General features: G+C 38.9%; 2 protein-coding genes across 7 annotated transcripts; one reads left to right on the top strand and one right to left on the bottom strand.

Moving 5' to 3' along the window:
* Positions 1–5,231: 5,231 nt before the first annotated feature.
* On the top strand, positions 5,232–17,444 carry ndrg1a (N-myc downstream regulated 1a). 4 transcript variants are annotated; one of them, XM_067503100.1, is made up of 18 exons: positions 5,240–5,390; positions 7,689–7,776; positions 7,983–8,081; positions 8,965–9,039; positions 9,670–9,705; positions 11,652–11,757; positions 11,954–12,074; positions 12,327–12,389; positions 12,492–12,552; positions 12,952–13,038; positions 13,158–13,214; positions 13,340–13,443; positions 13,530–13,586; positions 13,680–13,731; positions 14,097–14,144; positions 14,647–14,682; positions 14,986–15,037; positions 15,911–17,444. In XM_067503100.1, the coding sequence occupies exons 4-18, from the start codon at positions 8,983–8,985 to the stop codon at positions 16,162–16,164; spliced, it is 1,191 nt and encodes a 396-aa protein (XP_067359201.1). In that variant the 5' UTR covers positions 5,240–5,390; positions 7,689–7,776; positions 7,983–8,081; positions 8,965–8,982; the 3' UTR covers positions 16,165–17,444. The 4 variants fall into 4 exon arrangements, with proteins under 4 accessions (XP_067359198.1, XP_067359201.1, XP_067359199.1 ...); XM_067503098.1 differs by lacking the exon at positions 7,689–7,776 and having other exon boundaries at positions 5,241–5,390; XM_067503097.1 differs by lacking the exons at positions 7,689–7,776; positions 7,983–8,081 and having other exon boundaries at positions 5,232–5,390.
* A 15-nt stretch (positions 17,445–17,459) lies between these two features.
* Positions 17,460–24,060, bottom strand: ccn4a (cellular communication network factor 4a). Of its 3 annotated transcripts, none has more exons than XM_067503103.1 (5): positions 23,715–24,060; positions 20,701–20,989; positions 19,620–19,874; positions 18,383–18,576; positions 17,460–18,283 (listed from the first exon to the last, which is right to left on the bottom strand). In XM_067503103.1, exons 2-5 carry the CDS (start codon positions 20,963–20,965, stop codon positions 17,984–17,986), a joined length of 1,014 nt encoding a protein of 337 aa, XP_067359204.1. In that variant the 5' UTR covers positions 20,966–20,989; positions 23,715–24,060; the 3' UTR covers positions 17,460–17,983. The 3 variants fall into 3 exon arrangements, with proteins under 3 accessions (XP_067359204.1, XP_067359203.1, XP_067359205.1); XM_067503102.1 differs by having other exon boundaries at positions 23,740–24,058; XM_067503104.1 differs by lacking the exon at positions 23,715–24,060 and adding an exon at positions 22,640–23,076.
* Between the last annotated feature and the right edge of the window lie 3,067 nt (positions 24,061–27,127).

Below are 27,127 nucleotides of genomic sequence, written 5' to 3'. Positions count from 1 at the left end.
GGTGCATTCAAGTACACTCACTTGCACTTCAGTATAAATGAAACATTATGTTACATTTAGCTTTTTAATTCAAACACATGTGTTTAAGCGCGTATAAAATACGAGTGATTCGTTGTAAATTCGAATTTTTGGAAGTATAAATAATAAAATTTCCTGACCTTGACTAACTAAAATAGAAATGCTATACTACACATGACTGCCTCTGCACTAACTTTAATATAACATAGCTTAACACATGGGTCATTTTTTGCACTCAGTAGCCTGAACTTTGTTTATTTAGCCCTTGGTGCAGCATTACACAACACCTGCATCATTGTTAGTTTGTTTTTAGTTAATGGTGACCTATAACTTTCAATTTCACTAGCACTTATTTATCATTCACCTACACACACATGCATGAACACTGTGTGATTAAGAAAACATAGCCATTAAAAGGCTACTTAATTATGCCACATCAAAGTAAAAGCACAGGAGAGCAGGTATGAACAATGGGCTTATCAATAAAAACATAGATGGCCCATTTTATTGCTGATCACATTTAAAAGTGCGTTTCTCTTTATAGCACTTTAGTTAACGATTTTAAGTACCAGTATTGAGAAATGTTTTGTGCTCAGGCAGTGTGACCTTTGATTTACAACAGTGATATTGAGATTATATTACCTACTTCTGATGAGTGTTTGTTTATCCTCACAGTAAAGTTAATAAAGAATCATTAACAGCTGAGCTATCTGGGTCATCAGTGAGTTAATCATCCGTAAATTTTCCTTGGTTGTGGATAAATATGTGGGCTGACTGAGGGCGCACGGTCAGTAAAAACATCCACAGACAGTAATGTGTCTTTCCTTTCTTCCTTCTTTATTTGTTTACTTTGTACTAAACTGAAGTGTAAAAGTGAGAAATACAGTTCCATTGTAGGTTAGGCTATATGCCAGACTATTCACTGAAGCAGAGCAGTAGTGTCCTGAAGTTTCTGCTCAATGCTTAGCAGCCTGTAGTGACAAAAACACCAGATTAGGAAGATGACATGAGATTTCCTCTAATCTAAACCCTCTTTACCATTCTTACATTAACTGATGACCATTTGACTGATAACCATTTTTAATACCCCCCATGTATAAACCCTGAAGTTTTAAAGTAATTTCCTACATTAAAAAAAAAAGAAAATCCTTTCTACTCTTTCTCACACTTGCATCTCATAAACTGTGAACATTTTTCTGATAGGACTTTGCTTTGATGGTTTCTCCTTGACTTAGATTCTTGCTTGCCTTGTACCTCACTTGTAAGTCGCTTTGGATAAAAGCATCTGCTAAATGACTAAATGTAAGTGTAAATGTGAAAGACCCCACCTGCAACGCAGCAGGGGCTGTTGTCACACCCTTTCATTGGTATGTCCCAGGACTTCCCCCTTAGTTAATTGAGGGGGATGGGCCCTGGCCTTGGACTAAAATTTTAATTTCATGGCTAGGCTCTAAATTGCAATTGATTTGATAAGAACTGGAATAAAATATGACATAAATGTCCATTCAATCTTGAGATGACTTCATATCTGTGTAGTTAAATTTGAATCTAACGGTATCTCCCACCAGCGCACATCCTGTCATCCTGACCTTGTATATTTTCCTCAGGAATAAAAACAGGAGCTGGTTAGGTGCAGTTTCCACTTGTGAAACCGGTCCAGCTTTATCTACAGAAGCTGACCTGCTGCTGCTGGAATATGTTGCTCCTGCCAAGCTTATAAAGGGAAGGAAAAAAGTTTTTAAACTTTTAATTAGGGGAGACATGTGCAAAGTAGAGATGAATATGGAAAGGAGGCGATGTAGCAAGTGAATGTTGGATAGCATTAACCCTGAGCTTGTACATCAGTCCTTGTGAAACAGTGTTTTATGCAACTCATAACACAGTCAGATTTGTGAATACACGTGTTAACACAATTACATTTGTCCCTAGTCTTGTGCTTTTCCCTTTCTTAGAAAAGGCAGAATTCTGCCATGCCTCTAATAATTACACAGACTTTTTTTTGTCCTACTCTATATCAGCTGACTGTGGCCTTGAGTGGTTATATCAATGCAACGCCACCGCACATTTCTTTCAATGAAGCAAGTTTCATAACAATAAACAGAAAGATTTATGTTCTTTATCATTATTCGAAAAATAGTTTTTGTGCAGTTGTACTAGTTGTGCTATAAAATTCAGTGAACCCCAGGACAGTGTTTACACTTTAGCCTTTGCTCGCAGACCAATCATTGTTATAGAGACTTTATTATTAAACTTCAGTAACACTGACACAGCCTCATTAGTCACTCAGTAACTACCTTATCATCAACAAGAAAAGATGTTACCACACTCAATTGAGACTATCAATACTGAGTATGTGTGTTTCGTTTAAACGACAAAGACAGGAGCTGAACCCAACACTCTTGTAAACTCATATTACAGCCAAACAAAAAGCAAGTGTCTGTCAGTCTGTTTACCTACAGGATATCAAAGGTCTACAATTACATGCTGCATAAATTCACGAAACACCTGCCTGCAAGCAAAACCACCTCTAAAAAGGAGAGAAGTACCAAATGTTGTTGACAAATACCTTATAAAGAGATGATGCATGTTTCATACAATTTCTTTATTTTTACCTGAGTACAGAAATGGTGAAGTCTTTTTTATGCTCCTTCTAACTAACAAGAGAAACACAGGATCAAGGTAACTGTAGAAAGTAACTTTTCAACTTCTCTGTTAAGTTTAGGAAATAAAACTTTGTAAACATTTACTATTAAGGTCAAACATCGTCAAGACAAGAACCTGCTTTTAAACACAAATTCTGCCAAATCCTCTACACTGGATTCATGTTTCCCTTTACAAACCTTTTACTACGTGACTTAGAGACACATGTCATGTGTATCTGAATCACCAATTCTTACAAACTTATTGCATCACTATGTTTGGAGTGACTGGCTGAGTCCAGCTTACAGGAGGCTCACACAAAGAGTCTGGGATGGGTGTGTGCAGTGAATACCACTTGAGAGCAAGAACAAACAAGATGTCAAGAAACAGCCCATAATTGCATTATATTAATTGAAAATATGTGTGCTGTACAGAATTCAACAGCAGTAGGTGAAACCAATGAGCTTTGACCTTAGGTGCAGCATATTCTGTCTTTTATTGACTGCTCTGTTTGCAGTGCAAAAGCAGTGTGTTGTGTTCATGAACTTCTAAATCAAACACTATTCAACTGGGTGACCCCTTACAGGCACTGCATACAAAGCTTATGCCTGCTGTAATAGTGAAACAGGTAAAAATTGACGAAATAATAAATAACCCATATCTGGGTCTCATTTGCTTTAATAGCTTTAGTGGTTCAAGGACATTGCCTTATATGCCACATCCGTCTTCTTTTTCTGATGATTTTCTTGTCACCCAAAAATCAATTTAAAAAATAGACGTATTTCAAAAGTGCTTCAACAAATAACTAACAATAAAAAGTTACAGTATATCACTGAAGAGCTGTAATCAATCAATAAATAAAGCATTCAAATGGCAAAGGAAATAAAAGGGATGGAAAAAATAACATGTAAAAACTGAAATGTCAAAACCCAAAGTGTATCAATGGCCCTGAGATGGGTTAAAGGCTGAGGCCTACATTTGTGTAACTTTAGACCCCTTTTTATATGTCTCATAGAAGCTGCCAGATGCTAGGACACTGTAATCAGTCAGGTGAAAGTCCATTGGTTTTATCAACTATTGAGACACTGCAACCCACATATACTGCACTAAATCTCTTGCACTTGGTTGGCAACCAAAAACTACTTTAGTTTCTTTATGACTGGCCAGGAGCGGTAGAGTCAAACGCAGGAAAGTACTCTCACACACTCACTGATGTTTTTTCTTTCATCCTTAGTTTTCGTTTGACTTCTTTTCATCAGTCTTGCACCTCATCCTTGTATTCAGTTTGCAGTGTACTAAGTGAATTAGCATAGTGTTTATATTTTCCCTCTCGAATGCAGCTATTGTCCCATTGGTTCCTATTGAGGGCCTCATATTACAAACCCACAGTGCTGCTATTGTATCTTGACAAGGACCTTTCACACACTCATTGCCAATACTAACACTTATTGGCAGATTCGAGAAGAAACAATCAGTCTTTTGCAGGTGTGGAAATTTCCATGGAGAGCCATGAACTATAGTACATGGTCAGAAAGTGAAACCAGTGGCTCTGGAATCATAAACAATATGCTCATGAGACACTGAGGCATGCATTTTTAAACACATTTCAGTGGTAAGATTGCACGTGCTGTTAAAAGGTATCAAACTACAAAGTGGTAATTTAATGCAGGCATTGTTTCAGATTAGCCATGTGTTTGAAGCCACCTATAGAACCAGAAAACAAATCTGTCAGGCTTTTCTTCAAAGTAACATCTGTACAGCAGTTCACACAGAAGCTGAATGTCTCTGTTGTGCTATTGATTATTGCTTCTGTAGATAAAGCTACAGCTAAATAGACAATGGCAGTGTGCTATCAAGGAAAAGGAGTACGATTCAAGGCGAGGGAAGGGCTTCCCTTTGTACAGACTTATCTCCTCTTGGCCTCAAATCAAGGTTTCAAACCTGGCTGCATTCCTAGCCCTTTCAGAATCACACAACCACAGCTGATGGTTGGACTTATTAAACCTAATATCAGCTTAGGCAGGTTATGGACATGTACAAATGCCACAGTGGATTCTACAACTCTCTTCAAGTAAAAAGAATGATTGTTCGCAATAGACTTGTGTAAAATAAATTAAAAAAATAAAAAATAAATAAATACATCGATCCTTGCCAAGATCCTTGTCCACACCCTGTCAGTGCTTTGTGGTAGTATTTTCAAAGTTACTACCTAACCAAACTATCAAAGTAATGTGTGTGCTGCAGAGTCATGATATTTCACATCTAGCTAAACTATTTCTCAACAGGATTGAAAAAACAAAAGCCAATCTGAATTTTTTTGAAAAGTAAAAAAAAAAAATCCAAAGTGAGTCATTACAGTCGGTAGTTGGGCCATTCTGTGAAAGCTGTTAGTGATACAGTCATCATAGCGGATAACAATCGACTGGGGAGTTGTCTTTTCGAGCCCCGTGAGTCCCATGTCATCAGTTTCCTCGTCGTGCAACAGTTGGAAAGCGTCAAGCTGCGTTGTGAACCAGCGGCTGTTGCCCAATAGAGAGAGAGCGCGGAGGGGGAACGTGGGCCGGGCTTTATAAAATTCCCTCATACATCCGCATTGCGCTGCACGTTATAAACAAAGCAACGCTTGTGCCTCGGCAACAATTTGCGCTGAAAAAGAGAGACAAAAAAAGTTTATTGTGGACATTTTTAGGTGGAGTGTTCATCTCAAGGACAATCAGAAGTTGAATCCACAGGTATGTTTCCGCTCCAAATAGTTTATTTTATTTAACATTGTCTGTATTTTATGAGGAAATGCGAATTTTTTTCCTTCCCTTCAATTTTGTATCAGTGCAGTGCAGCTTATTTTAAAGTATTTATTTTCTATTTCTTGTCATATTAATGAAACGTGGCAATTTCATTCGACCACAATTGACAGCAAAACTTTTAGCATATGATAAAATATATTTTATATGCACGCTCAGGGATGCCATGGTAACCGAGTGGTATGAAATACACGCACATTCACTGTACACACATGTGTGTGTATTTCTAAATTGCATGTGTTTGAATTGTGGGCACTCCTACCTGTAGCATGTAAACTGGCAGAGGGACTTGAACGGAGCAACATGCTTTTCACGTGACTGGAAGCACGTACACGCACGGGGCAGGAAGTGTTCATGTCAAGTGTTGCAAATATATGGAAGGCAAAAGTTTCATAACAAATCCTCTTAGCTGTATAACCTTAGTGTTAAGAAAACAAACGAACAAACAAAGGCTGCATTTGCTTACAAATCGCGTAATCAAAATATGAACATTTGTGTTTATTAACTTCAGGCATTAATGGCAGTCTGCCAAAAAAAAAAAAGCATATCCTCCCCGGTTCCTATCAAAACAAAACTATGTCTCTGACCTGTTTTCTGGCTGTATTTAGATTTCCAGCTAATTCTTATGTTGATATGTAGTGAAATCCAGTCTGTAATCCTAAAAGATTATGAATCTGGTCTCTGTGTACAGGCAAAACAGAGAATACATCTAAAAGCAGCAGATGCTTCTGCTTGAACTAGTGATGGTGTTAAGTGCTTTCTCTGCTCTGGCCTGATCACCCACCCCCCAACTCCCCAATTTACTGTAGGAAAGGATACACCCACATCCTGATATCTTTTAACAATCTAAAAATGTAGGTCTGTGACAGCTTAGTCCAACAGGCCTGCTGCTGCAGTGCTGATATTTCAGAACCAGGGATTTGACAGATTAAGCGAGGTCCCAAAGATTAGGGAAGCAATCATTGTTCCTACAGATGGATGCTTCCTGCTTCTGGATTTAAACTGCATAGAGGCAATAGAGCAAGGCCTTTGCTGAATTCTGGCTCCCTAAAATCGAGACTCGCTGTCCAAATCTAATCAGTACATATGTTTCTCAACTAATGGGGAGAGATTGCCCTTGTGCTGCTTCGTAACTCTGATGTTCTGGCTTAAAGTATTGTGTCATATTTGTGGAAAGCGTTATGTGGGCCTGCATCAGGGTCGTTTTTCAAACCACGTTGTGCAAGTAAAAGACTTGGATTTTAAAAAGGTCAGTTAGAAATTAACAAATAAAACCTAATCATAAGAATTGGAATTACTGTCATAAACTGCTATGTAGAAGCTTTATTTACAGTGTTTGTTGTCTTGGGACCTTAAGGCAGCAAATGATGTTTATCTCCACACATTGTTTTAGGACTAGACCATAACAGCCAGTGGCTTACCAAAACATATGCTGTCTCTAACCTATATCCTCCCACTGTTTCCTATTCGCAATTGCATAACAGTATCACTTCTGTCACTCTAAATGGAATTTGTCTTCTATTTCTTCCCTACAGACATTTTTAAAAAATAAAACTGAACTGACATTACATTAGAATTTGCAAAGGAACTGGTTTGACTTGGCTAAAGACAATGTGCAAATATTCCCAATCAAACCAAGCCTGTCTGGACTAAAGCCAAATCTGAGTAAAACACCATGTGGCAGCTGGAATTAAAAATACCTGTGAAAAAAGATGCACTATAGAAACATTACTTTTGTTTCATGATTTTTTTTTATTTATTTATTGCAAACCTGAAAAAACATATAAAGGCCAAATAATAATACTTATCTGTTCTTATGAGAATACTTCATTTAATTTAAAAACTTCTATCGAACATCTATGAAATATGTAGATAAATCACTACACAAATTATTGTAGGAGCCCTTCTTTTCTTGTTGCTTGGGATTAGGATTTTGTGAGTTTAACTGAGCTCCTCTTGGCCAAGTGAAACATTAACTCAGCAAGTGGACAGTCAGCAGGTGACCTCGTTGTCTCAGTCTGCTGCCCAGCTCTACTTGGCTAATGCTGCAATGGTCCTAATAGGTGGTGATGGTTGCCAAGTACAGAGAAATCTGCACTTGCAAACAAGTTTTTTTTCTTTTTACACTGAAAGTTGCTTCATTTTTCACCCTGGATTTCATAAACATGTCTTGTCTCAAATGGCGGTGGAATCTCAACGGAGGCTGATCTCTTGTCCTCCCCAACAAAGGTCCTGCAGTGTGATGGCGGCCATGTTTTTGAAGCCCTCTGCAGAAAAATGAACCTGTTGTTTGATACTCCTCTTCCTCTGTGCTATTGTAAGATCCGGCCAGCTCTGGTCTCTGTTCTCTTCTGTGTGTCCGTATGTGTATGTCTGTGCATGTCTGGGGGGTATTTTGCCAGACAGGCATCATCTGCACATTTTCCACATTTGAAATGTAATGAATCAGTTCCTGTGAAAGACCACCTTGCTCTGCAGCCCTGTAGATTTATAAGTAATTTTCTTCTCTGGTTTTGTACAAAGACAGACATACAGAAAAAACAGAAAGCACAAATGGATGGAGTCTGGAAAGAGCAAACCTAGCGACTGCAACCAAGTAGAAACCAAGACAAAAAGAGAAAAGTGAGAGAATGCAGAAAGCCAGCAGACAGCTGAAAGGAGACTGGGATCCATTGATGGAAACCTGGGTGTCCATTTGTTTCTGTATATGTATGTGTGTGGGGGTCAGTGAAGGCCCCTTCAGGAGCCACTGGGGGCCAGTGGACAAAGAACTCCCTTAACTTGCTAATTTGATTTGCATGCAGAGCTAAGGCCTGTCTGCTCTCCTCCAACACAGCATCATGATCCATGCAGCCTGGTTTCTCTTCCCACTTTCCCCTTTGCTTGCTCCCTTTTATTTTTCCTACTGTCTGGTTTCCTCTGGTTTCCTCTTCTTTCCTCCTCCTTTATCCATTAAGCAGGACTTAAGTGTACATTTTTTAAATATGTTCCCAGTAATTAACTTATTCCAACCGTCTCAGATTTCAGTTCCTTAGAGTTGGCTACGACACTGTATTTTTAGCCATTTTCAGTAGCATGAAAATAAGTCAGAAATTACATTTCCTCTTTTCTCTTTACGAGACAATCCGGTCAGCTGTGACATTGAGACATGTCAAGTTTTCCTATCTGAGATCCATGTTCCTGTCGACCAGTGTCAGTCTGTACATCTTCCCCTGTCTGTATGCCAGTGTGTGTGTATGGGAGTGTGTTCGGGACTATAAAAGCTCTTTTTATTAGCTTTGTGTAGATAAGAACCCCACCCAAAGTGCAAGCAGTCTTTTACTTTTCTGTCTGCAGGTCAACCTTTATATAATGTAGGAGACTGATCTTTCTCTTGGGGAAGCCAAATATTATACCAAAATTACCCCACATCAAAACATCATCTTTTGCATTGCCTACAACAGTTTTCATCTAAAAGGTGCAAAACACAGGTTGAACTTGCCTCTCACTCTTCTCTGAATCACAGGTTCTGAACCTCTTAGAAATGGATGACATTCAAGTTGTTGAGTCCAAACCTCTCCTGGTTGATGGAGAAGTCCCGGTATGTATTCTGTAAAGAGCCAAGTCAATGTTTGAAAATATTTCTCAGAAATCTGTTATGACCTGTCTAGTTTTGCATATGTAATATCTGATTGCTTGTGTAGTTGATTTGAGTTATATTATGATTTAATATATGCACATTTTAAATATTCAAAAAATAACATAAAATTCTTCAGTGTTCTACTTAACTATTGGACAATTCTTAATTTTAAACAATTTCTTAACTGAAAATAAATAATATTTTTTAAATAATATTAATTTCTTTTGAGTAAAAATGTACCTTTTTTTTTTTTTTTTTTTTTTTTTTTAAGAAAGCATCAGGGAGCAAAATGGAAAATTAAAATTTACCCCTGCTTTCATATTATTTACACACATTCATTCAGTGTTGTCCTTAATGTTTGACCAAGAACACTGAGTTCTGTAAATAACACTGTTACATTATTTATCATTTATTCCCAAGTACCGTGTAGAGGTTTCCAGTTTAAATTTAAACTCTGTATCTTAGATGACAGAGGTAAAATGGATTGTGATAATATCATCTGTGACAAGATAACACCCTCAGGACATTAGATTATGGTCTGTTACACTGTAATTAGTTTTGTGATTTAATTACTTTGTTCTTTCCTTTCAGGGCTTAAGAGAGGCTGTACAGCAGCTTGTTACCAAGGTATGCACGCACACACACACACACACACACACACACACACACACACACACACACACACACACACAAAGCTTTTATATGTCCCAATAGTAGTAAATTCTTCATTATCTGTAGCTAGTGTTAACAGAGACACTAACTACTGGACTGTTACATGGTATAGTGCCCTCTAGTGGTTCATAAAAAGAAACTCAAACTGCAAAGTAAAACGGTTTCAGAGGCTCGTTTCAACCTGTTTATTAGCATTAAAATTGTAGCTTTACTATTTCAGTCAGTTACTGAATGTGTTGAAACACAGTTTTGACTCAATGATAGAATAACACCGCTACGGTGCATCAACCTTTTATCAACTGTTCTCTTTCTTCAACACATGGCTATGGATTTTCTGATCAGGTAGTTTCATGGATTTTTAAATAACCCCATGGCAAGTGTTAGACATGTCTGTGGTGGCTCCCAACAATTGGGTTGAAAGATTACTTCTGGTGCATAAAATGACACATGCATGCAAACCCATAGTCTTTCAACACTATAAATTCAAACATAAATGTCTACCATTACGTGTGCGTTGCCTTGCAGGATTATCTTGCTTGTGCAGGCAACGTGCGCAGCGGTGCCCTGCAGAGGCGGAGGGTGCGTAGATCAAGGTGCAGTCTTTAGATGTTTACGTGAACATTATGTCCAGTAAATAGGTTACTCCTTGGATGTTCCTCCAGAACAGATCCCATGCAGTCAAAACTGGTTTGAAAACCACCCAACAGGTCACCTTGTTCTAGACCTACAGTCCCTGTCAGGTCACCATGGGGCAGCTTTGTGTTTTTATTTACTTTTTTTTTTAATGATTCAATTCACACAGAAACCGCTTAATACCATTTAATAATTTAATAATAATTTTTTTCAATTCATTAAATTTTAATTAGTTGCACATTCAGCACATTTCACATTTTCATGTTATTTTGATCAATATCAGAATTAACTGCATTTGATTTTATACTGAAATATGATTTACACAGTGTCTAATTTGTCAGCCTTACAGGTCTATTAAATCAACAAACACCAGAAATGTATTAAGTTATTTACTGTTTACAGAATATTTTTAGAATATCTTTATGCATTTAATCTTTGTTGAGCTCTCTCTACCTTTTTAAAGACAGTTTACGGTCATGTTGAGTGTTTGATTCTGTTTTTGATTGCCTAGGTGGCATGAAAGCTTTTCCCTAAATACTGAATAATAACTTCCGCCTCACTCGTTTCATCGCTGCTCTCATACTCATCATGTCAACACAGTAGCCGGTGGCCTTCTGTCTCGCATTGTTTGATCCAATTTAAGGATCTCTTCATCTAGAATTAGCTTGTTTTGGACCAGTCTGCAAAGCACCATGGGAAGCCAGGGACTTACGCTGGCTGGTAAGCAGCATGGGTATAAAACGCAGCTCTAAGAGGAGGACGTAACAACTTGAAGCTTTCCAGCTTTGGGACCTTATACCTCAGAGCCTAGAGAGGAGTGTTGAGCTTCCGTCCTGCAAACATGGTTCTGGAGGATTCTGATGTGGAAATGATTGTCGCTGAGATTGAAATCAGTGTGAGTAGATTATAGGCAGTATTGAAGAGTTTGCGCTGAGTAGTTCCCCGTGGATTTGTTGGAATGGATTATTCTCCCTTTTAGTCAGTGGAGTTGTTGCTGAATAGAGAATTATTTCCAATATCTTTTTTTTTTTTTTTTTGGCTCATTTCACCAGTTGGGTTGGATTTTAATCCAAGTAGATGTGGTTTGAAATGGGTGTGAAACTGTTTTTGTCAGTTTTCCTCATAGTTAAGAATGTGTCTTGAAAAATGTGTTTCACTGTGTTGCTGGATTAGGCATTAAGTTACCACATGTTCCTGTTTTTAATGCTTTATTCTTAATTTTATACATATAAATGTTTAATAAAGCTTAAACATTTTTACATCTACAGGAGCATGATGTGGACACTCCTCATGGAAGAATCCATTGTACGATGAAGGGGGTTCCCAAGGGGGACAGACCAGTCATCCTCACCTTCCATGACATTGGACTAAACCGTAAGCTTTGTCCCTTATTCTGCTCATCTGTTGTTTTGCATAAAGCCTGGTATGTTTTAAATTACTGTACCATGTGGGATCAGATTAGGCCACTGAGCCAGTTTTCTAGTAACTCTACTGCGCTACAGAATCTAAAACCTGCTGAGGTTACTGACAGGTTTTTGTTAACTGAATTTTCTGGGGAATTTTTTTCCAGACAAAACTTGCTGGGACACGCTATTCAGCCATGAGGACATGGCAGAGATTATGCAGCATTTTGCTGTGTGTCATGTCGATGCCCTCGGGCAGCATGAGGGAGCCAACACCTTTTCTACAGGGTGAGCTAGATGCCCAAACACGCACTCACCCATAATGTGTGTCAAGCAGTCTGTGACCTTTGACTCATAGGTAGATCACAGCGGATGTACTTAAGACAACCTAATTGGACAAGGTTGTTGTAAGAACAGGTGTTTACCTCATTCAGACTAATCTCTCCTTGACTTGGCCTCATGTCAACTCTAGCTTATACATGATTTGAAAAGCGATTTTTAAATACAGATTATTGTAACAAGATGTTTTTTGTCTTCTAGATACGAGTACCCATCTATGGACCAGCTCTCTGAGACTCTGCCACTGGTGTTGAAGCACTTTGGGTACGTTGAGCTTCAATTTTCACATTAACTTCCCACAATTATATTAAAGATATTCTCTAACCTGTTGTTCTAACAGTATCCATAAATATGTGTGTAAACCAGGTTGAAGAGTGTTATTGGAATGGGCATTGGAGCCGGCGCCTATATTCTGACCAGATTTGCTGTAAGTTTCCTTCTTGACCTCTCAGTCAGGCTTAATAATTATGATTTTTAATCAACTGAGAATTAGCGGAGTAAGTTAATGTGTCTGTTCTATTTGCTGACTTTGGCAATATAACACTGCTTATTGCTTGAGCCTGCTGAGCCACGAAAGCCTCAGGAATGTTACAGATCAGCTTAACATTAACACCATGCACAGTAGGAAATCTCTTGACAGACAGAGATACAACATTTAACTCTTTGGTGATCCCTTCTCTTTTACACTTGAGGAGTGTCCTGGCCATGGTAGACAAGGTTACCAATGAGTGAAAGTCTGAATAGTTAATTTGCCCAAATATTTTGTGTGTAGCATTGTGTGTGTTAGAATAATAAATCATAATTTTAATTCTGTGTGTGGTTTTAGCTGGACTACCCAAATATGGTTGAGGGCCTGATGCTCATCAACATCAACCCATGTGCTGAGGGATGGATGGACTGGGCTGCACACAAGGTAAAACAAGCAAACCCACATTAAAAACTCATACATACATGTGTATATATTTAGATATTTGCCTGTAATATAGTAAAATAAATCTGGAACCTGAAAATGTGTCGTATGTCTAATTTAAGATCAGTGGCTGGACCCATGCCATGCCGGACATGATCATCAGCCACCTCTTTGGAAAGGTACAATTGCTTGTGATATGCGCATAAATCTCCGTACACTGGCAAAGGGCAGTATGTTGCTAAGTAGCTTTTCTAGGGTTTTAGGTCTTAGTGAGTTACACTGATTTTGTGTTCGGTCACTGCAGGAGGAGATCCACAACAACCAGGACCTGATCGCAACATACCGCCATCACATCATGAATGACATGAACCAGTATAACCTGCATCACTTTGTCAAGTCCTATGAAAGGTAATCACATCAGAGTCTGGCTATATAGATGTATTTTATTTTATGTTTTAAATTTTTTTTTTTATAACTTTTGTCTTTTTCTTCAGTCGAAGGGATTTGGAAATTGAGAGGCCTGTCCCTGGAAGCAATGTCATAACCCTCAAGTAAGTACTCTACAATGCGTATTTTATTGACATCACAAATGATTTATGTTTTCCTAGCTCTGATTTGTAATTGTCTGTGTTTCCCTCATCCAGGTGCCCTTGTCTGCTGGTGGTTGGTGACAGCTCTCCTGCTGTGGAAGCTGTGGTGAGTTGGTACACACTCTTACATTCACATTAAAGGGAAGACTTCAAAGCCAACAATCAGATGTTCAACCACTAGAACCCAGCTAATTTGTGCTGGATGTGTTTTCCATTCACTTCAGTGACCTATTTAAGCCCAGGAGATGTGCAGTATTCAATGCTTAATATGACTTGGGTGACAACAAAGACTGTAATTTCAGTTAAAGTTGAGATGCCTGTTTTCAGCATAAAAAGGCCTTAAGAGTGTATCAGCCTGGAAAACTTGTATTAGCCATGGAAAGTTAATTCATGTCTTTTTAACAAATTTGCAACAGATAACACGTTATGTAAGATACTGATTATAATTAATTTTTTAATGTTTACCCACAGGTTGAGTGCAACACCAAACTAGATCCAACAAAGACCACCCTGCTCAAGGTAAAGGGGCTCTTTTCACTCCCTCCATCCTGCCCCCCCCCCCCCCCCCCCCCTCCTGTCCCATATCCTTATTTAGATTATAATAGCCTTGATGGAAACTCATCAGCTGATAAGATTCCAGTGGCTCAGCATTTACCTGGCAACATATTAACCAGAGGAAGGATAGTTGAACATGGTCTTACATATGCAAGGCCTTGTAAGGATGCAGTCTCCTACCACTGACCTACTTGTAGTGGCCTTTGGCAGCCATTTATGATCCACAACTGAAAGCAAATGACTGTTTAAGCTTAAGTGGGCACCATTTATCAGGGTCAACAATTCAGAGCCTTCAGAGACACTGAATGGAGACGGCAGGGACAAGGTGTTTGGCATGTTTAAATGAGACGTGTGTGTGTGTGTGTGTGTGTGTGTGTGTGTTGCGCTTTTGTGTGTGTTGCACGAGTGTACAAGCACCAACATGCTAATAAAAATGGCTTCTTTTCTTTCCCCCTCATCTGTCCAGATGGCTGACTGTGGTGGCATGCCCCAGGTTGACCAGGTGCGTATGTTTCTATTTATGTGACAGAAACAGGCTGGATGTGGCTGAATAATCAGGGTCGGGTGGGTGGATGGATGGTGTAAGAAGGTTGCACTTAAGAGCATTAGGGAGCAGCAGACGTGAAACACTGTTGTCAGGTTGTAATCCTGCACCCTGTGTAGCACCTGCTCATAGCAGCTGTCATACTTCAGACCTGAGCAGTAAGCCGGAGGATAAGAGAAGGAGGCTGCAACTGTTATGTAAATAAGTGTGCTAATTATACAAAAGGACTGCTGATCTCCCCCTTGTTTTCTCCTCCCACAGCCTGGCAAACTGACAGAAGCATTCAAGTACTTCATTCAGGGGATGGGATACAGTAAGTATTTTCCAAAACATTGCCACAACATACTGGCACTTTTTATTGTGCTTGTGAGGATTTGCTGTTAAACTTGCAAAAGATGAGGTTCTGCCACCTTGTGGTGGAGATGCAGCATTTACGCTGTCCTAAGAGACCAGTCTTATCTTCAACCTTTGGTGTTTGATAATAAATGACCCCTGAAGTGAAATTGGTCTTGAGCTGCAGATGCTTATTATTCGGAAAAAACAATAAGAGGAAAATTACTCAAAATAAAAGTAGCAGTACCAGTGGACTAACTACATTCAAATCTGTAGTTAGTAAATGTATTAAGTATAAAATAAAAAGCTCAATTTCCTGCTTAAATTGCCTCTTTGAATTCAAGTAATGATTATGAACACACTTTTGTGATGTAGAGTTGGGTTAAAAGGTTGGGATCTTCTTATTTTGAAGAGTAAAACTTACTATAACTTTCATTATAATAAATGCCTATTTAGCTTGTACTAATGTTTAATCAGTAATTAAAGGTATTTTATAATAATTTATAAGGGGGATGCAAACATTTGCACTGATAATTTCCATTATTTAACTTTTTTACTTACTCACTTGACCATTCTTGTTACTTCTGATGATTTGTACATCTGATGGTGCATTGTTATTAGGTTAGGTTTATGGGTAAGTTTGCATCCTCTTACACTGAAATTTCAATGTAAGAATTTAAGAATGATGCAGTGGCACAAAAACCTTTTTATAATTGCCTAAATATGTCCAAGCAGAGGTATAAATGGTAACATATACTTCAGGAAATGTATTTATTTACCACTAGCTCACAAATGCACTAGAACAAACTTCAGGCAAAGCAGGAAATTTTTTAAATCCTTTTCTTCTTCTTAGTGCCCTCTGCAAGCATGACCCGCCTGGTCCGCTCCCGTACAGCCTCTGGCTCCAGTGTCACCTCGTTGGAAGGTAACCGTTCACGATCCCACACCAGCGATGGAAACCGCTCCCGCTCCCACACCAGTGAGGGCAACCGCAGTCGCAGCCACACAGTGGAGAACCAGCGCGGTCGCTCCCACACAGAAAGCTCCATGGATGGCACAGCCAATGTGGACCAAGCCGTGCCCAAGTCCACCGAAGTGTCTTGCTAAATGGACTTCCACTCTCCGAACGCCCAGACCCCTCAAGGTCCTTTCAGTTTGTGCTGCACTGCCTTTAACTAACACACAGACACATTCCTATGCACGTCCACCCCATTATGGAGAGGGTGACTTAGATGGTATATCTGGACTTGCAAAAACGCACAATGGACACTCACCTGCAGAGCTTTCAGTGCAGCTGAGATGCACCAATATTGAAAATATATGATGGGTTTTTTCTTTGTTTTGTTTGAATAGGGGGTCAAGGGGCAATTGTATGTCTATAAATCATTCTGAGGGCTCCTGAGCTCTTCAGTCAGGTGTGTTGTTAGGGGCAATGCAGCATCTGGGGACACTGAAACAGAGAATGTCAGAGAAAGCTGTGGCTATGAATACACCAGCTTGTATATGTTATCTCTTAATCTATCTTGCATATTAAAAAAAAATCATTTTAATTTCCTTTTCTGCATTCCCTCGTAGTGTTTCTATCTGCTTTACCATACTGACACAGCTTTCTCAAATATGACTGTAAATTACTTTTTTCTGTCTTTGCTGTAATTGTTCAGTTATTATTTTGTCTAAAGTGTTGTCGTTTCTACGTAGGAGCAGATTGGTAAATTCGTGAAGAGAGAATGGAGAGGCATTTGGATAAATTAAAAAACAAAAATGGCACTTTGCCACCACAAATTGCAAAAGAAACTTTGAAAATTAAGGGAGACTTCAAGTACACTGTGTATATACAACAAATAACATTTTATCATGCCAATGTGCATTCTTATTTTTGTTTTAAAAAAAATCCGAATTTTTCTACAAGTTGTATATCTGATATGAATCTTCAGGTTTCAAATTATCTTTTTTTTTGTTTGTTTTTTTTGTGCATTCTAGTGCGGCTTTGTCATTAATCAAAAAACAGTTTCAAACGTTTATACATTGTATGTTTTATCAATGGATCATGGCTTAAGACTAAAGTATTACCCCTCTCTTTTTATGATGATTTCTATGCAATCAAGGAAAAAAGGAACAAAGATGTGCCATGGAATTGTTCACTTTTTAGATATGATGCTCCTATGTGGATATTTGGGTGAGCGAAGTCCGCATGTTAACATGAGGATAGCCATAGAACTTACCTGACACTTCTTACTCCCATATTTTACTTGCACTACAGCAACATTTTGCTTCATAGGACATACACAGGGCTTTGTAAAGATGCAATCCACAACCATTTAATGCTGTAGAAAAGGCATAAAAATGACATAACAGTTTGTATTTATTAAAAAAAATGACAATATAAACCGTGTAAGTTTTTTTTCTTATTGTGTGTCTTTATTTCAAAACGTTGTCATTTGTAAAAGAAAATGTAAGACGTTGTTTTTGACATCTCAGTCCATCTCTCTTTTTTGTTTTACATTTATAATGAAAGTTTCATGAAATATAAAGGACAATATCTATGTAGAGCCTTACATAAGTTGATTTTTGAGTTTAAAGATATACAATGTTTGACTGTTCTCAAAAGCATTTCAAAAACATCACGTGTTTTTACATATGCCGTAAGCTACATAAATAAATTAGGCCTTCAATATTTCACATAAACACATATCCTAAATGAATATTTTCATTTGCATTGCACTTCTTCAAATATTTATTAAAAGCATGTCATGCTTTATGAATCCATTCTGGAGACAGGTATTTTTCATATTTACAGATTTTTCCAATAGGAAAAAAACCATAAGAAAATTGCTTGTACGTGCACATACAAATACAAAATGCTCCATAACAAAAAGAAGTCAGCTTTAGTCAAGGTTCCTCCAGACAGAGGAAATGACTCATACCTTTAATCTGTGACTTCTGGGTAACCATAGTAACTTTCCAGCTCAGCAAAGATGTCATTGGGGTTTTTGCAACTGAGGTTACAGAAGCAAGCTTGGACCCACATCATCTTCCAGGTGAATCCCGACCCGTTAGGACACTCAAACTCCACGTCGATGGTCTTGGACTTATAGGGGATGCAGCAGCGCTCATCTGTGCAAACGCCACAATATTTGGGCCTGTACTGCTTCTTACTGATGCAGCCAGAGATAGTGAGGTTAGAGGGCTGATCTTCCCGGTAGATGTTTAGGCATTTCTTTCCAGGCTGGAGGAGGAAGTTTAGAGAAGTCATCAAACGTGGGAATGTTTACCCTTCACTTTTTACAATGAAGTCTGTGTTTAACTGCCTGAGGTGAACATGTACCTTGATGTGTTTCACGATGTCGACCTCACAGGGCCGCAGGTTGCAGAGGCGGGACTCTTTGATCAGCTCACATTGGTCATTGGCATTAGAGATCCTCATGGACAGGCCGCGGCCACACGTCTTTGAGCAGGGGCTCCATGAGGTAGTCTGGCTTATGCAGTTCTTGTGCCAGTTACTGGTTTCGGCTGGGAAAGCTGGATTAATGCAGAAAAAGACTAAAGGTAAACCAAGTCTACTAACCGCTACAAATATAACAGTTTGTGTTTGCAATTTAAAGTTCAGAGCTCTGCAGGTTCGCTAATATTGTGCTTTTCACCACGAGCTAATTTAAAGTAATAATATATTTAAATACGCCGAAACTAGATTAATCCTCCAAATAGTTCTTTGATTATTCATTGGGTCTATACATTTTGAATAAAATTTATAGACTGCAGCCAGGGATGTCATCCTGAACTGTCCTGTTGTGTCTAACATCCGAGACACAAGCAGTAAATCTTCTCATGGGAGAAGTTGTAACCAAAGAAGAAAGTTGAGACTGAAACTGACTTTAGCATATTTTATCAGGGACCAGTTATTCTGAAATGTCAGACAATGAAAATCCTGCACCCTTGGTCTGCATCTGTTCTTAATCTAAAGCTTTCAATTGGGTTTTTCCTAATAGTCTGGAGCTGGATTTTTTTCTATGCAAAACAAATAGATCTTTCCAGTCGCATTCCTCCCACCATGGCTCATCGACTGCTGTCGAAAAGAGTGGAAACTGCATGTGACCCCAAAACAGTGTCAGGACTTTCACAGAAAAGCAATGACGTTTCCCTGCAGACACACCGACACACCCAACCCTTGTGGTCCTCCTGGACTACAATATGTACACTCACAACTGTCAGCTATGTCAGTAAAAAGCTACAAAGCAGTTTTTTCTATTACTTAAGTACACTTCCTGGCTTCTTAAAGCATTTATAGTACCCAGACACCTCTATCTATTCATGTAAAATAATCCTTTTTATAGGGATGTTTTAAAAATACCCCTGAACCAGAAATAACTTTACATAACTATGCTAATAATCTTACTCCGTAGAACTAGTTTTTGTATTCAATCCATACGATATAGTTTTGTTTCCACTACTTTTAGGATTCCATTAAATTAGGCAGCACTATTGAACAACACTAATGAGAACTGGGAAAAAAAATTGCCAGCTTCACAAAGCAAAATACCCCCGCCCCAGTAAACATTTCTTACCGTCTATTACGTGTCGTGGGGCCGTCTTGCGCCCTCTCTTGGGTTCATCACAGATCCACTGCTCACAGCATTGTCCCCTTACTTTGACCCGGCGTGGGGTTTGACACCACACCCGAGGAGGCTGGGACTCTGTGCACAGTGCCACACAGCCGATGGCACCATTAACACACACACACTGGTATTTACAGCTGGGCTTGAAGCTCTGCCCATTACGGTAGATCACACCATCATGCTCACAACCCGTTCCCACCATATCTGGTATCATAGAGAGGAAGGACAAGCAGTGACATGCTGTATAAAGACATGCAGGAGGAAACAGCAAAATCTGACGTATGATTGTCTTGACATTTGTAGTCTATGAAGTTATGAACTAACAAAAAATTCTTTGGAGTAAAAAAATCTCCACCATTTTAGGACAAACAGTCTGGTTTGATGCCTTCTTCTGACAAAAATTTAAAACCAGTTAACAACTTTTTATTTTACAGACAATAATAGTAATATCAGAGCTAGAGGGACTTTTTTTCTACACAACTTGTGGAGTAAATAAAGAGTAGTTAGCAAGAGCAGCAATGATTTCTATGCTAAATTATACCAGAAAGGCTCAACTGCATCCTCATAAAATGATAAAGATAATGTGTGAAACAACAAAATAAATAAAGTTATTATATTGTTGTTTACAACATTCTCTTTCACAATAGTGAAAAGGGAAACATTTCCATTGATGAAACTGCAACAAGCAAGTGACACTTGCTTGAAGTGTTAAGTAATACTGTTAAGTAATAAAAGATTATCAACATAAAATGTTTCAATGCATGTACAGGTGATCGATATAATTTATGTGTTTGAATGCCAAAAAAGTCACTTCCATGTGTTGTTAAACAAAAAGTGCATTAATTCCCCACCATGTGATACCTTTGCTGTTACCATAAGAACCAGGCAGCAAACACCTGCTTCACTCAAACTTAGGCTTTTACTCGCAGTAATGATGTATAAACAGTTAACCTAGCACATCCAATAGAAACAAAGTTAAGATTTCTCTGCAGTGTCATTTGTTTTGTAGGTTTTGACGAGTGACACTTACATGCACACACTCCTTTTTCGTACCTAGGCTTGTCCGTGCTGTAGTCACAGTACAGCCCCTTGTGATAGTCGCAAGTGTCTGCCTCATTGCAGACTTCGCCCACCTGCCGTGCACAGGTCTTGCAGCAGTCGCAGCCATCCACGAGGAGGCTCACACCTGGTGGACAGGTAGGGATAACCTTGGGACACTCACAGGGCCATTTGCAGTACTGTGTCCGCTTGAACAGGTCCACAGATGGGGACGTGAAAACTGTGGCAGGGGGCATGGCAGTGGAATTCTGGGAGTAGGCCTACAGATGAGAAAATGAACAGAATGTAAATATCCAGTTCAACCAGTTCAGTTTATTTTGTAGGCAATCTCTTAAAACACAAGCTATTACCTACCAAGTATATATACGTAGATCATCTTCATATCATAAGGAATGAGCTTTGTACTAGCTTTGGTCACACCAACTCTTTGGTTTCAGTAGCTACTGTTTCTTTTTTGTTTGTCATAGATCAAAATGCCATTTTTTTGTTGTTATTTCATCCCCTGTGGCAAGGCAATATTTTCAATATCCATAATACTGAATTCTTTCACATCCCGACCTCTTTGGTAACCTTGTCCTAGTAAGCTACTGATCCGAAAAATAACAAATCCTTTATTTGTACACCTCTGCTTCTCAGCCTGCAAGTGAAATTCATGGCAGCTTGCTAACGTCAGGTCATGCTGTGCAATATATTAAATGAGACTATAAAAATGAATTAAACATGCAGTAGAGCTAATCTTGTTAAATCAATGACAAAGAATGTACTTAACCTTTTGGAAGTTTTCCATCATCATATTTAAAATCTGCAACTGTGTTGAACAATAGCAACACCCAGCCAACACCTCAGCGTGTGCTGACTCTTTGACTTTCAAGCTGCTTTGTGAAGGCAGGATCACACAATAAAGAGCTGTGCGGCTCTTAAAAGCAGATGTTTTCACTGAAACAGGCCACATGAGGCACATTAACAGCTCAGTGCTTGGAGGTTAGCTTTGGACAGTGAATACATAAGCCCCAGCAGAGGAAACTGACAACAAATGGCACTATTTTTTAGAGTTTAAATTAAATTCAGCTTGTTTTGAGAACGGCAGATGGTCTCCAAGTAATTTTTAAATAAGCAAGAAACTGAGATTTGCTTCTTAGTCAAAGAAAAGTTTGGATATATGCCTTCTGCAACTGCAACAAAAGTTCTCATTCTGGCAAAGAAGACACTGTGAACATTGCAAAAGTAGATTTCACTAAAACTGGCAATGAATCATCATCTTTATAAACAATCTTCGTGATCAAAACATCAGCAGTCACCAAGTCCATCCTAATTATTATATAATTACCTCAGTGTCAGTGAGGCTGGACCGGGAGTTAAACACTTGATGGTCTGTATACTCAGAATCCTACCATGATCCAGAAGAGAGACGAGCTCTTTTTGAGTTGAGAGTGACAGTCACACATACACATACATGCACACTAAATGTGTAGTTTCTTGAGAGAAAACATACTTAATGTCACCTCCCTGACCTTGTTTCTCTGCACTTGAAATTAATAACTGCTGTGTAGTTGATGAAAGCTAATGCAGATGGCAAGAGTTTTAATCAGAGCCAGGCCACTAAGCTATTCATCAGTAGAGTTAATGTAGCCTGCAGCTATCTGGCCAATTTACTGGAAGAAACAACAGAAACTGCACACTGACTTTCATTCTAAGAAAATAAGGGAGACCAGAAGAAGGTGGGCGTTTCATGAGTTCATTATTTAAATACAATCATTATCCTTGAAGTCATTTATCTTTTTTATCTTAATAATTCAGCAAGTGTTTCATCAGTATTAAGAAGGAGCAAAGTAACAGACCATTTAACCAAGACTACAAGCAGAGATAATTCAGTGAAAAGTTCAGATTTCTTACACTTTAGGCTTACGTACATGTGACACAGGCCTTCGAAATCCTCTTTTAATTTTGTCCAGTGTGACAATGAAACGTGGACATTTGTGGGTGAGTCAACTAATAGCCCGAGCATTATTTTCTCTGCTGAGAGAGACGATAACCACTGATGACCCTGGGTCCTCAGCTGGTTTCATCTCTTCTTCCTGTCAACCTCTGGCCCAATCAGATGACCTCTGGCAACACATGCACAGGCATGGGCAGGCCCTTCCTCTGGGAGGAAGAAAACAACACAAAAAGAAGAATTTCTCCAAATAATGCCAGGGGCTGATGGGGAAACTATGGCGCATTGGTGTTTCTGATTTTGTCACTGTTGGATTGAAAAAATGTAAACAAAAGAATACGATAACTTGAATTTTGAAAACTTGAATTAATTTGTTATCTGTTTTCTTTAGCCCAATTGCTAAAATCTAAACATATCATCATGTTACATCAACATGGACTGGTTTGAAGTTGAACATATGAAGAGACACATGGGATAAGCTATAGGAAAACTTAAATGAAGCATTGAAAGAGCTGTTTCCTCTATAACCACGAGGTGGCTCTAAAACATAACCAAAGTTAGAAAGTGAAGCTGCAGAGAAACACATGCCAGCATCTCACGCTGCGAGCTCAGGGTGACTGAAGACACTGGGGACTTCTCTGCAAAGCTCTGACATACGTAGTGGGAATGAGGCGCTTCCGGTCAGCTAGTTTGTCCCATCAAGCTAAAAACCCTGTCAGTAGATTATATCATTAAGACCAATCTGGATTCATAATTCGCCCTGCAGGATAAACCAACTAAGTTTGTCATTAAATTAATACCTAACAACAATAAGCGACTTGATTTGTACAAAGTCAGCGTTAAGTACCACAAACACGTCTGCAGTACAGGGTATACAAACTCTCTAGAAAGAGCTGGGAAAGTAAACTCAAACCGGTTATAACCGTGAGCTCCCATAATAAGTTTATAGCATCTTTCTTTGTCCTACATTAACAAGCAACATAGAGAAGCCCATTTTCACATGAGCAGGCTTATTGACCTGCATTATAACGGTCAAATATACAACTTTGCACCTTAAAAATGAAGCCTTCATCCCACCTGTTGAATCCCGGCTGCTGTTAGAATCCACAACAGGAGCCAACTCATCACTGGAGAGGAAAAGCAAATGCATTGACTCCAAAATCTGTCCGGTTTAAACGCAGGTGTGTTACATCCTCATCCTGCCGCTTTCATCTCATCGCACCTCTGTCTGCGTCCGGACCAGGTCTGACAGCCTGTTAAAGAGTCCCGGCTGACGTAAGGTCCGAAAGGACGAGCGCCGCATTCTTCTGTGAGGGGACGGTTTCTTTTCTCCCTCCGTTCCACTTTCACCCGATCCTCCTCCGCAGAGCACTGGCAGCTCCGGTGGTTAGGGCGTGTCTGGAAACCCAGGCAGAGGTCCCTCTGACACTTATAGCACAGACTTCAGTAAAACAAAAGGTCCGATTTTTTCAACTATTTATTTAGAAAAAATACTCACTTGCCTTCGTTCATTGTAATAACCACCCTCATGCTGGAAATGAAATGATATTTCATATCAACATCTGTTATCTGTTTATCTTCAAATTGGATGCAGATCTTCTAAACTATTATTATTTACAACACAACAACTTAATTTGCTGCATTAGCCTATAATTTATTGCAAAGAATTCCAACCAAAGCCATACCTTTTACTTTTCTTTTTGCGTGAAGAGAGTTAGATTGTTTTAAAAAATGTTTTTGGACTGTTGTCCAATAGTGTCCCAAAGAACCAGTGCTCGCCCTATCTCACTTCATCGTATCTCAGCTAACCTTTATGCATTTTGAGGTCACACTGCTTCTGCCTCTGATGACAGTTATCTGCATTGTAAATAATTTGGAAATGAGTGACCATGCAATACAGGTTGCATAGTTCCTACCTGCAGGATCTATTTTAAATCTGGGGCCATGTCTGGTCCACAGATGTTCAATTTAGATCAATGATGTCACCTATCTCAAAGCCTGCTACTTTGCTTTCCTTTCAATTTCCTGGAAAATTTGAATGTTTGTCTTTGCAATGATGCAGACAAGCATACAAATAATTCCACTTTACACTGCTGTCCAACCATATGCACAATATCTTTTAGTTCAGTTATGCTGGCCCTCTAACCCAGAAACATGCCACTGATGAGCCACTAACAATAATTTAAAACTCTGTTAGAGTAGGCAACAGAAAGCGAGAAATGAAACGACAGATGAGAAATGAACACTCTGTGAAGGAGCAGAGTGCCCCAGGTCTGAACCCCTATTATTTACAGGCAGCCCTCTAATCCCTGTCAGAGTGCTGTCAGCCTCTGAGCTGATCTGAGCAGTGCTTCTCTCTCCGCTCTGACCGGGACAACCCAACCCCTCCACCCTCGCTCTCTCACTATCTAGATCTTTCTTCCTCTCATTCTCAATTTGTCCCTTTTTGTCTTTGTTCATTGATATAACTGTTGTTTTTTTAACATATCTTTTGTGCTTGGTATTTGGTCCCATTTTGCAGACTGCATTTTTCCTTTCACCAATATTCATCAATAACAAATCAGTTTACAGGAATGAAAAAGGAGAAATGAAAAAGATCTGTGCATTCATCATCTCTCCTTCTCTCTTAATCCATTAAACTGTCACAAATTGGCTTTTTCACACACCAAAGACTTCGCCTTCCACCACTGAAACAATACAGACACAGGAAAGAAAAATTCAAACCACAGATGGTATCATTCTTGCTCATGTCTGCATCTGTCCTCTATTTTCTGGTCTGATAGGATGGCGGTTGTTAGTGTTAAGTGCAGGGCTTTACATAGACCCATAGTGCGCTTTATAGGGTGACGTAAATAAAAGCAGCGCCACAGTATGTGCCAACTCGCATGTGTGTTCTTCATTTGTCTTTAGTGACGTGTTTGATGTACACATCATACGAAAAGCCAGGTCAGTGGAAACTACTTTTCTGCTCTCACATCAGGTAGATATAACCCTCACTTTCTCTGAATTTTGAATTCAGATTGTTTAATGAGTCAGCTGAAATGTTAAGTTAAAGTAGCTGTTAAAGGCTACACATACTGTAGATAGTGAGGGTAGGAACAAAGAACAATTGTCGTGATTCCCCATATAACAGCAATAACCTGAAATAGTTTATTATTTTGAGAAATACACTTATTAACTTATAAGCATAACAGATGAAAGCCAGTCTGACCCCTACTAAAGTTTTTTTTAAAAATCCAATACTTTGTGGTTTAAGAGTTGCTTACAGCCTAGAACTCTTTCCTGAGAGTCTTGTGGTCAGTGGATAAAACAAACATATTGAAAAAGGTGTTCATTATTAAAATGCACTTTTGTGTTTGTGGACAGAGCCAGACAAACCATTAACCACTGTTTTAAGCCAAGCTAACTGGCTTCTGACTTTACTTACATATTTGCAGATGTTGGAGGGGTATTGATTTATAAAAACAAGTAAGTGCATCTACGAATATCCAGGATCCTCTTAAGGCACTGAGAATCTCCCAGCATGCACCATGTAAGCTGCAGTTGTTGACATGTTGCCATCAGCAGTTCATTCCTATTAATTGCAAACTAAAAGTTTCGACTTCCATATGATTAAAATAAAAATAGAAAGTTTACAAACCCAAATGTCATTGAGGTCATAAGCGCTAATATCTGACCTACTATGTCACCCTATATTATCTTTTGAGTCATCTAATGCTTGTGTGCAGCTCCAGGAAAAAAAGTGTGATAGGTGGCCTGATTACAGGAGCCAACCATTTATAACCAGAGTCTTGCATAGCTGATCAAACTGAAAATCCCCTCATTAAGTGGCCCTTAACTCACAGAGAAGCCTTGAAGTCAAACTGTGTTTTGGAAATCTTCGAGCTTCAAAGTCAAGTGGAGTCGGTAATCCTCCTTAGAATGGGAGAATGAGTTTACAACACCTCGAGGCGACCAAAAACTGCTGAGGTGATACATAAAAAAGTTCCTTCACAGCACACTGCTAGTGTGGGAGACTTCACTGCAGCTCTGTGCAGCAAGTGGCCTCATAACAGTGACGCTGAACTATATAAGCATCAGTGTGTTTTCGCTGCAGGTTGAAATAGCTCGAGATCAGTCTTAATGCTAAAATACACTGACTGTATCACCAATTAAAGGGAGGTTTAAAAGCTTAAGTACACTGTTTAATACAATACATAGAATAAATGAAGAGAAATTAAAGCATTCATATTGAAATAGCAATAGTCCTCTCAGGCAGCTCAGCTCATGATCTGGAAGCAAGCAAACCACTAATGTGTTTCTGTTTGACACACAAACTTCAACTCCCTGCACATTAAAAAAAAAAAAAAGAATTTACTTCTTGTTTGTTATTGTATTTAATTGCCAGTGTAGAGCACTTATCATTGCCACTGCGTGTGAAATGTGCTAAGAAATAAAGGTGAGGTGTCTTAAATATAAACATGTT

This window comes from Channa argus, chromosome 1 (genome assembly GCF_033026475.1).
Source record: "Channa argus isolate prfri chromosome 1, Channa argus male v1.0, whole genome shotgun sequence".
Lineage (NCBI taxonomy): Eukaryota > Metazoa > Chordata > Actinopteri > Anabantiformes > Channidae > Channa > Channa argus.
The sequence above is the reverse complement of the archived record's forward strand: the minus strand, read 5'-3'. Positions and strand labels throughout refer to the sequence as shown.

What these genes read in the sequence shown, in the direction of transcription:
- ccn4a (XM_067503102.1), bottom strand. Translation starts at nt 23,787, where the DNA reads ATGAGTTGGCTCCTGTTGTGGATTCTAACAGCAGCCGGGATTCAACAG. An exon ending in CAGCAGCCGGGATTCAACAG is followed by an intron (nt 20,990 to 23,739) that starts GTGGGATGAAGG and finishes TCTCATCTGTAG; the next exon opens with GCCTACTCCCAGAATTCCAC. An exon ending in CCCACGACACGTAATAGACG is followed by an intron (nt 18,577 to 19,619) that starts GTAAGAAATGTT and finishes GCATTAATCCAG; the next exon opens with CTTTCCCAGCCGAAACCAGT.
- ndrg1a (XM_067503097.1), top strand. Translation starts at nt 8,983, where the DNA reads ATGGATGACATTCAAGTTGTTGAGTCCAAACCTCTCCTGGTTGATGGA. An exon ending in TACAGCAGCTTGTTACCAAG is followed by an intron (nt 9,706 to 11,651) that starts GTATGCACGCAC and finishes TTACATCTACAG; the next exon opens with GAGCATGATGTGGACACTCC. An exon ending in AGCAATGTCATAACCCTCAA is followed by an intron (nt 13,587 to 13,679) that starts GTAAGTACTCTA and finishes TCCCTCATCCAG; the next exon opens with GTGCCCTTGTCTGCTGGTGG.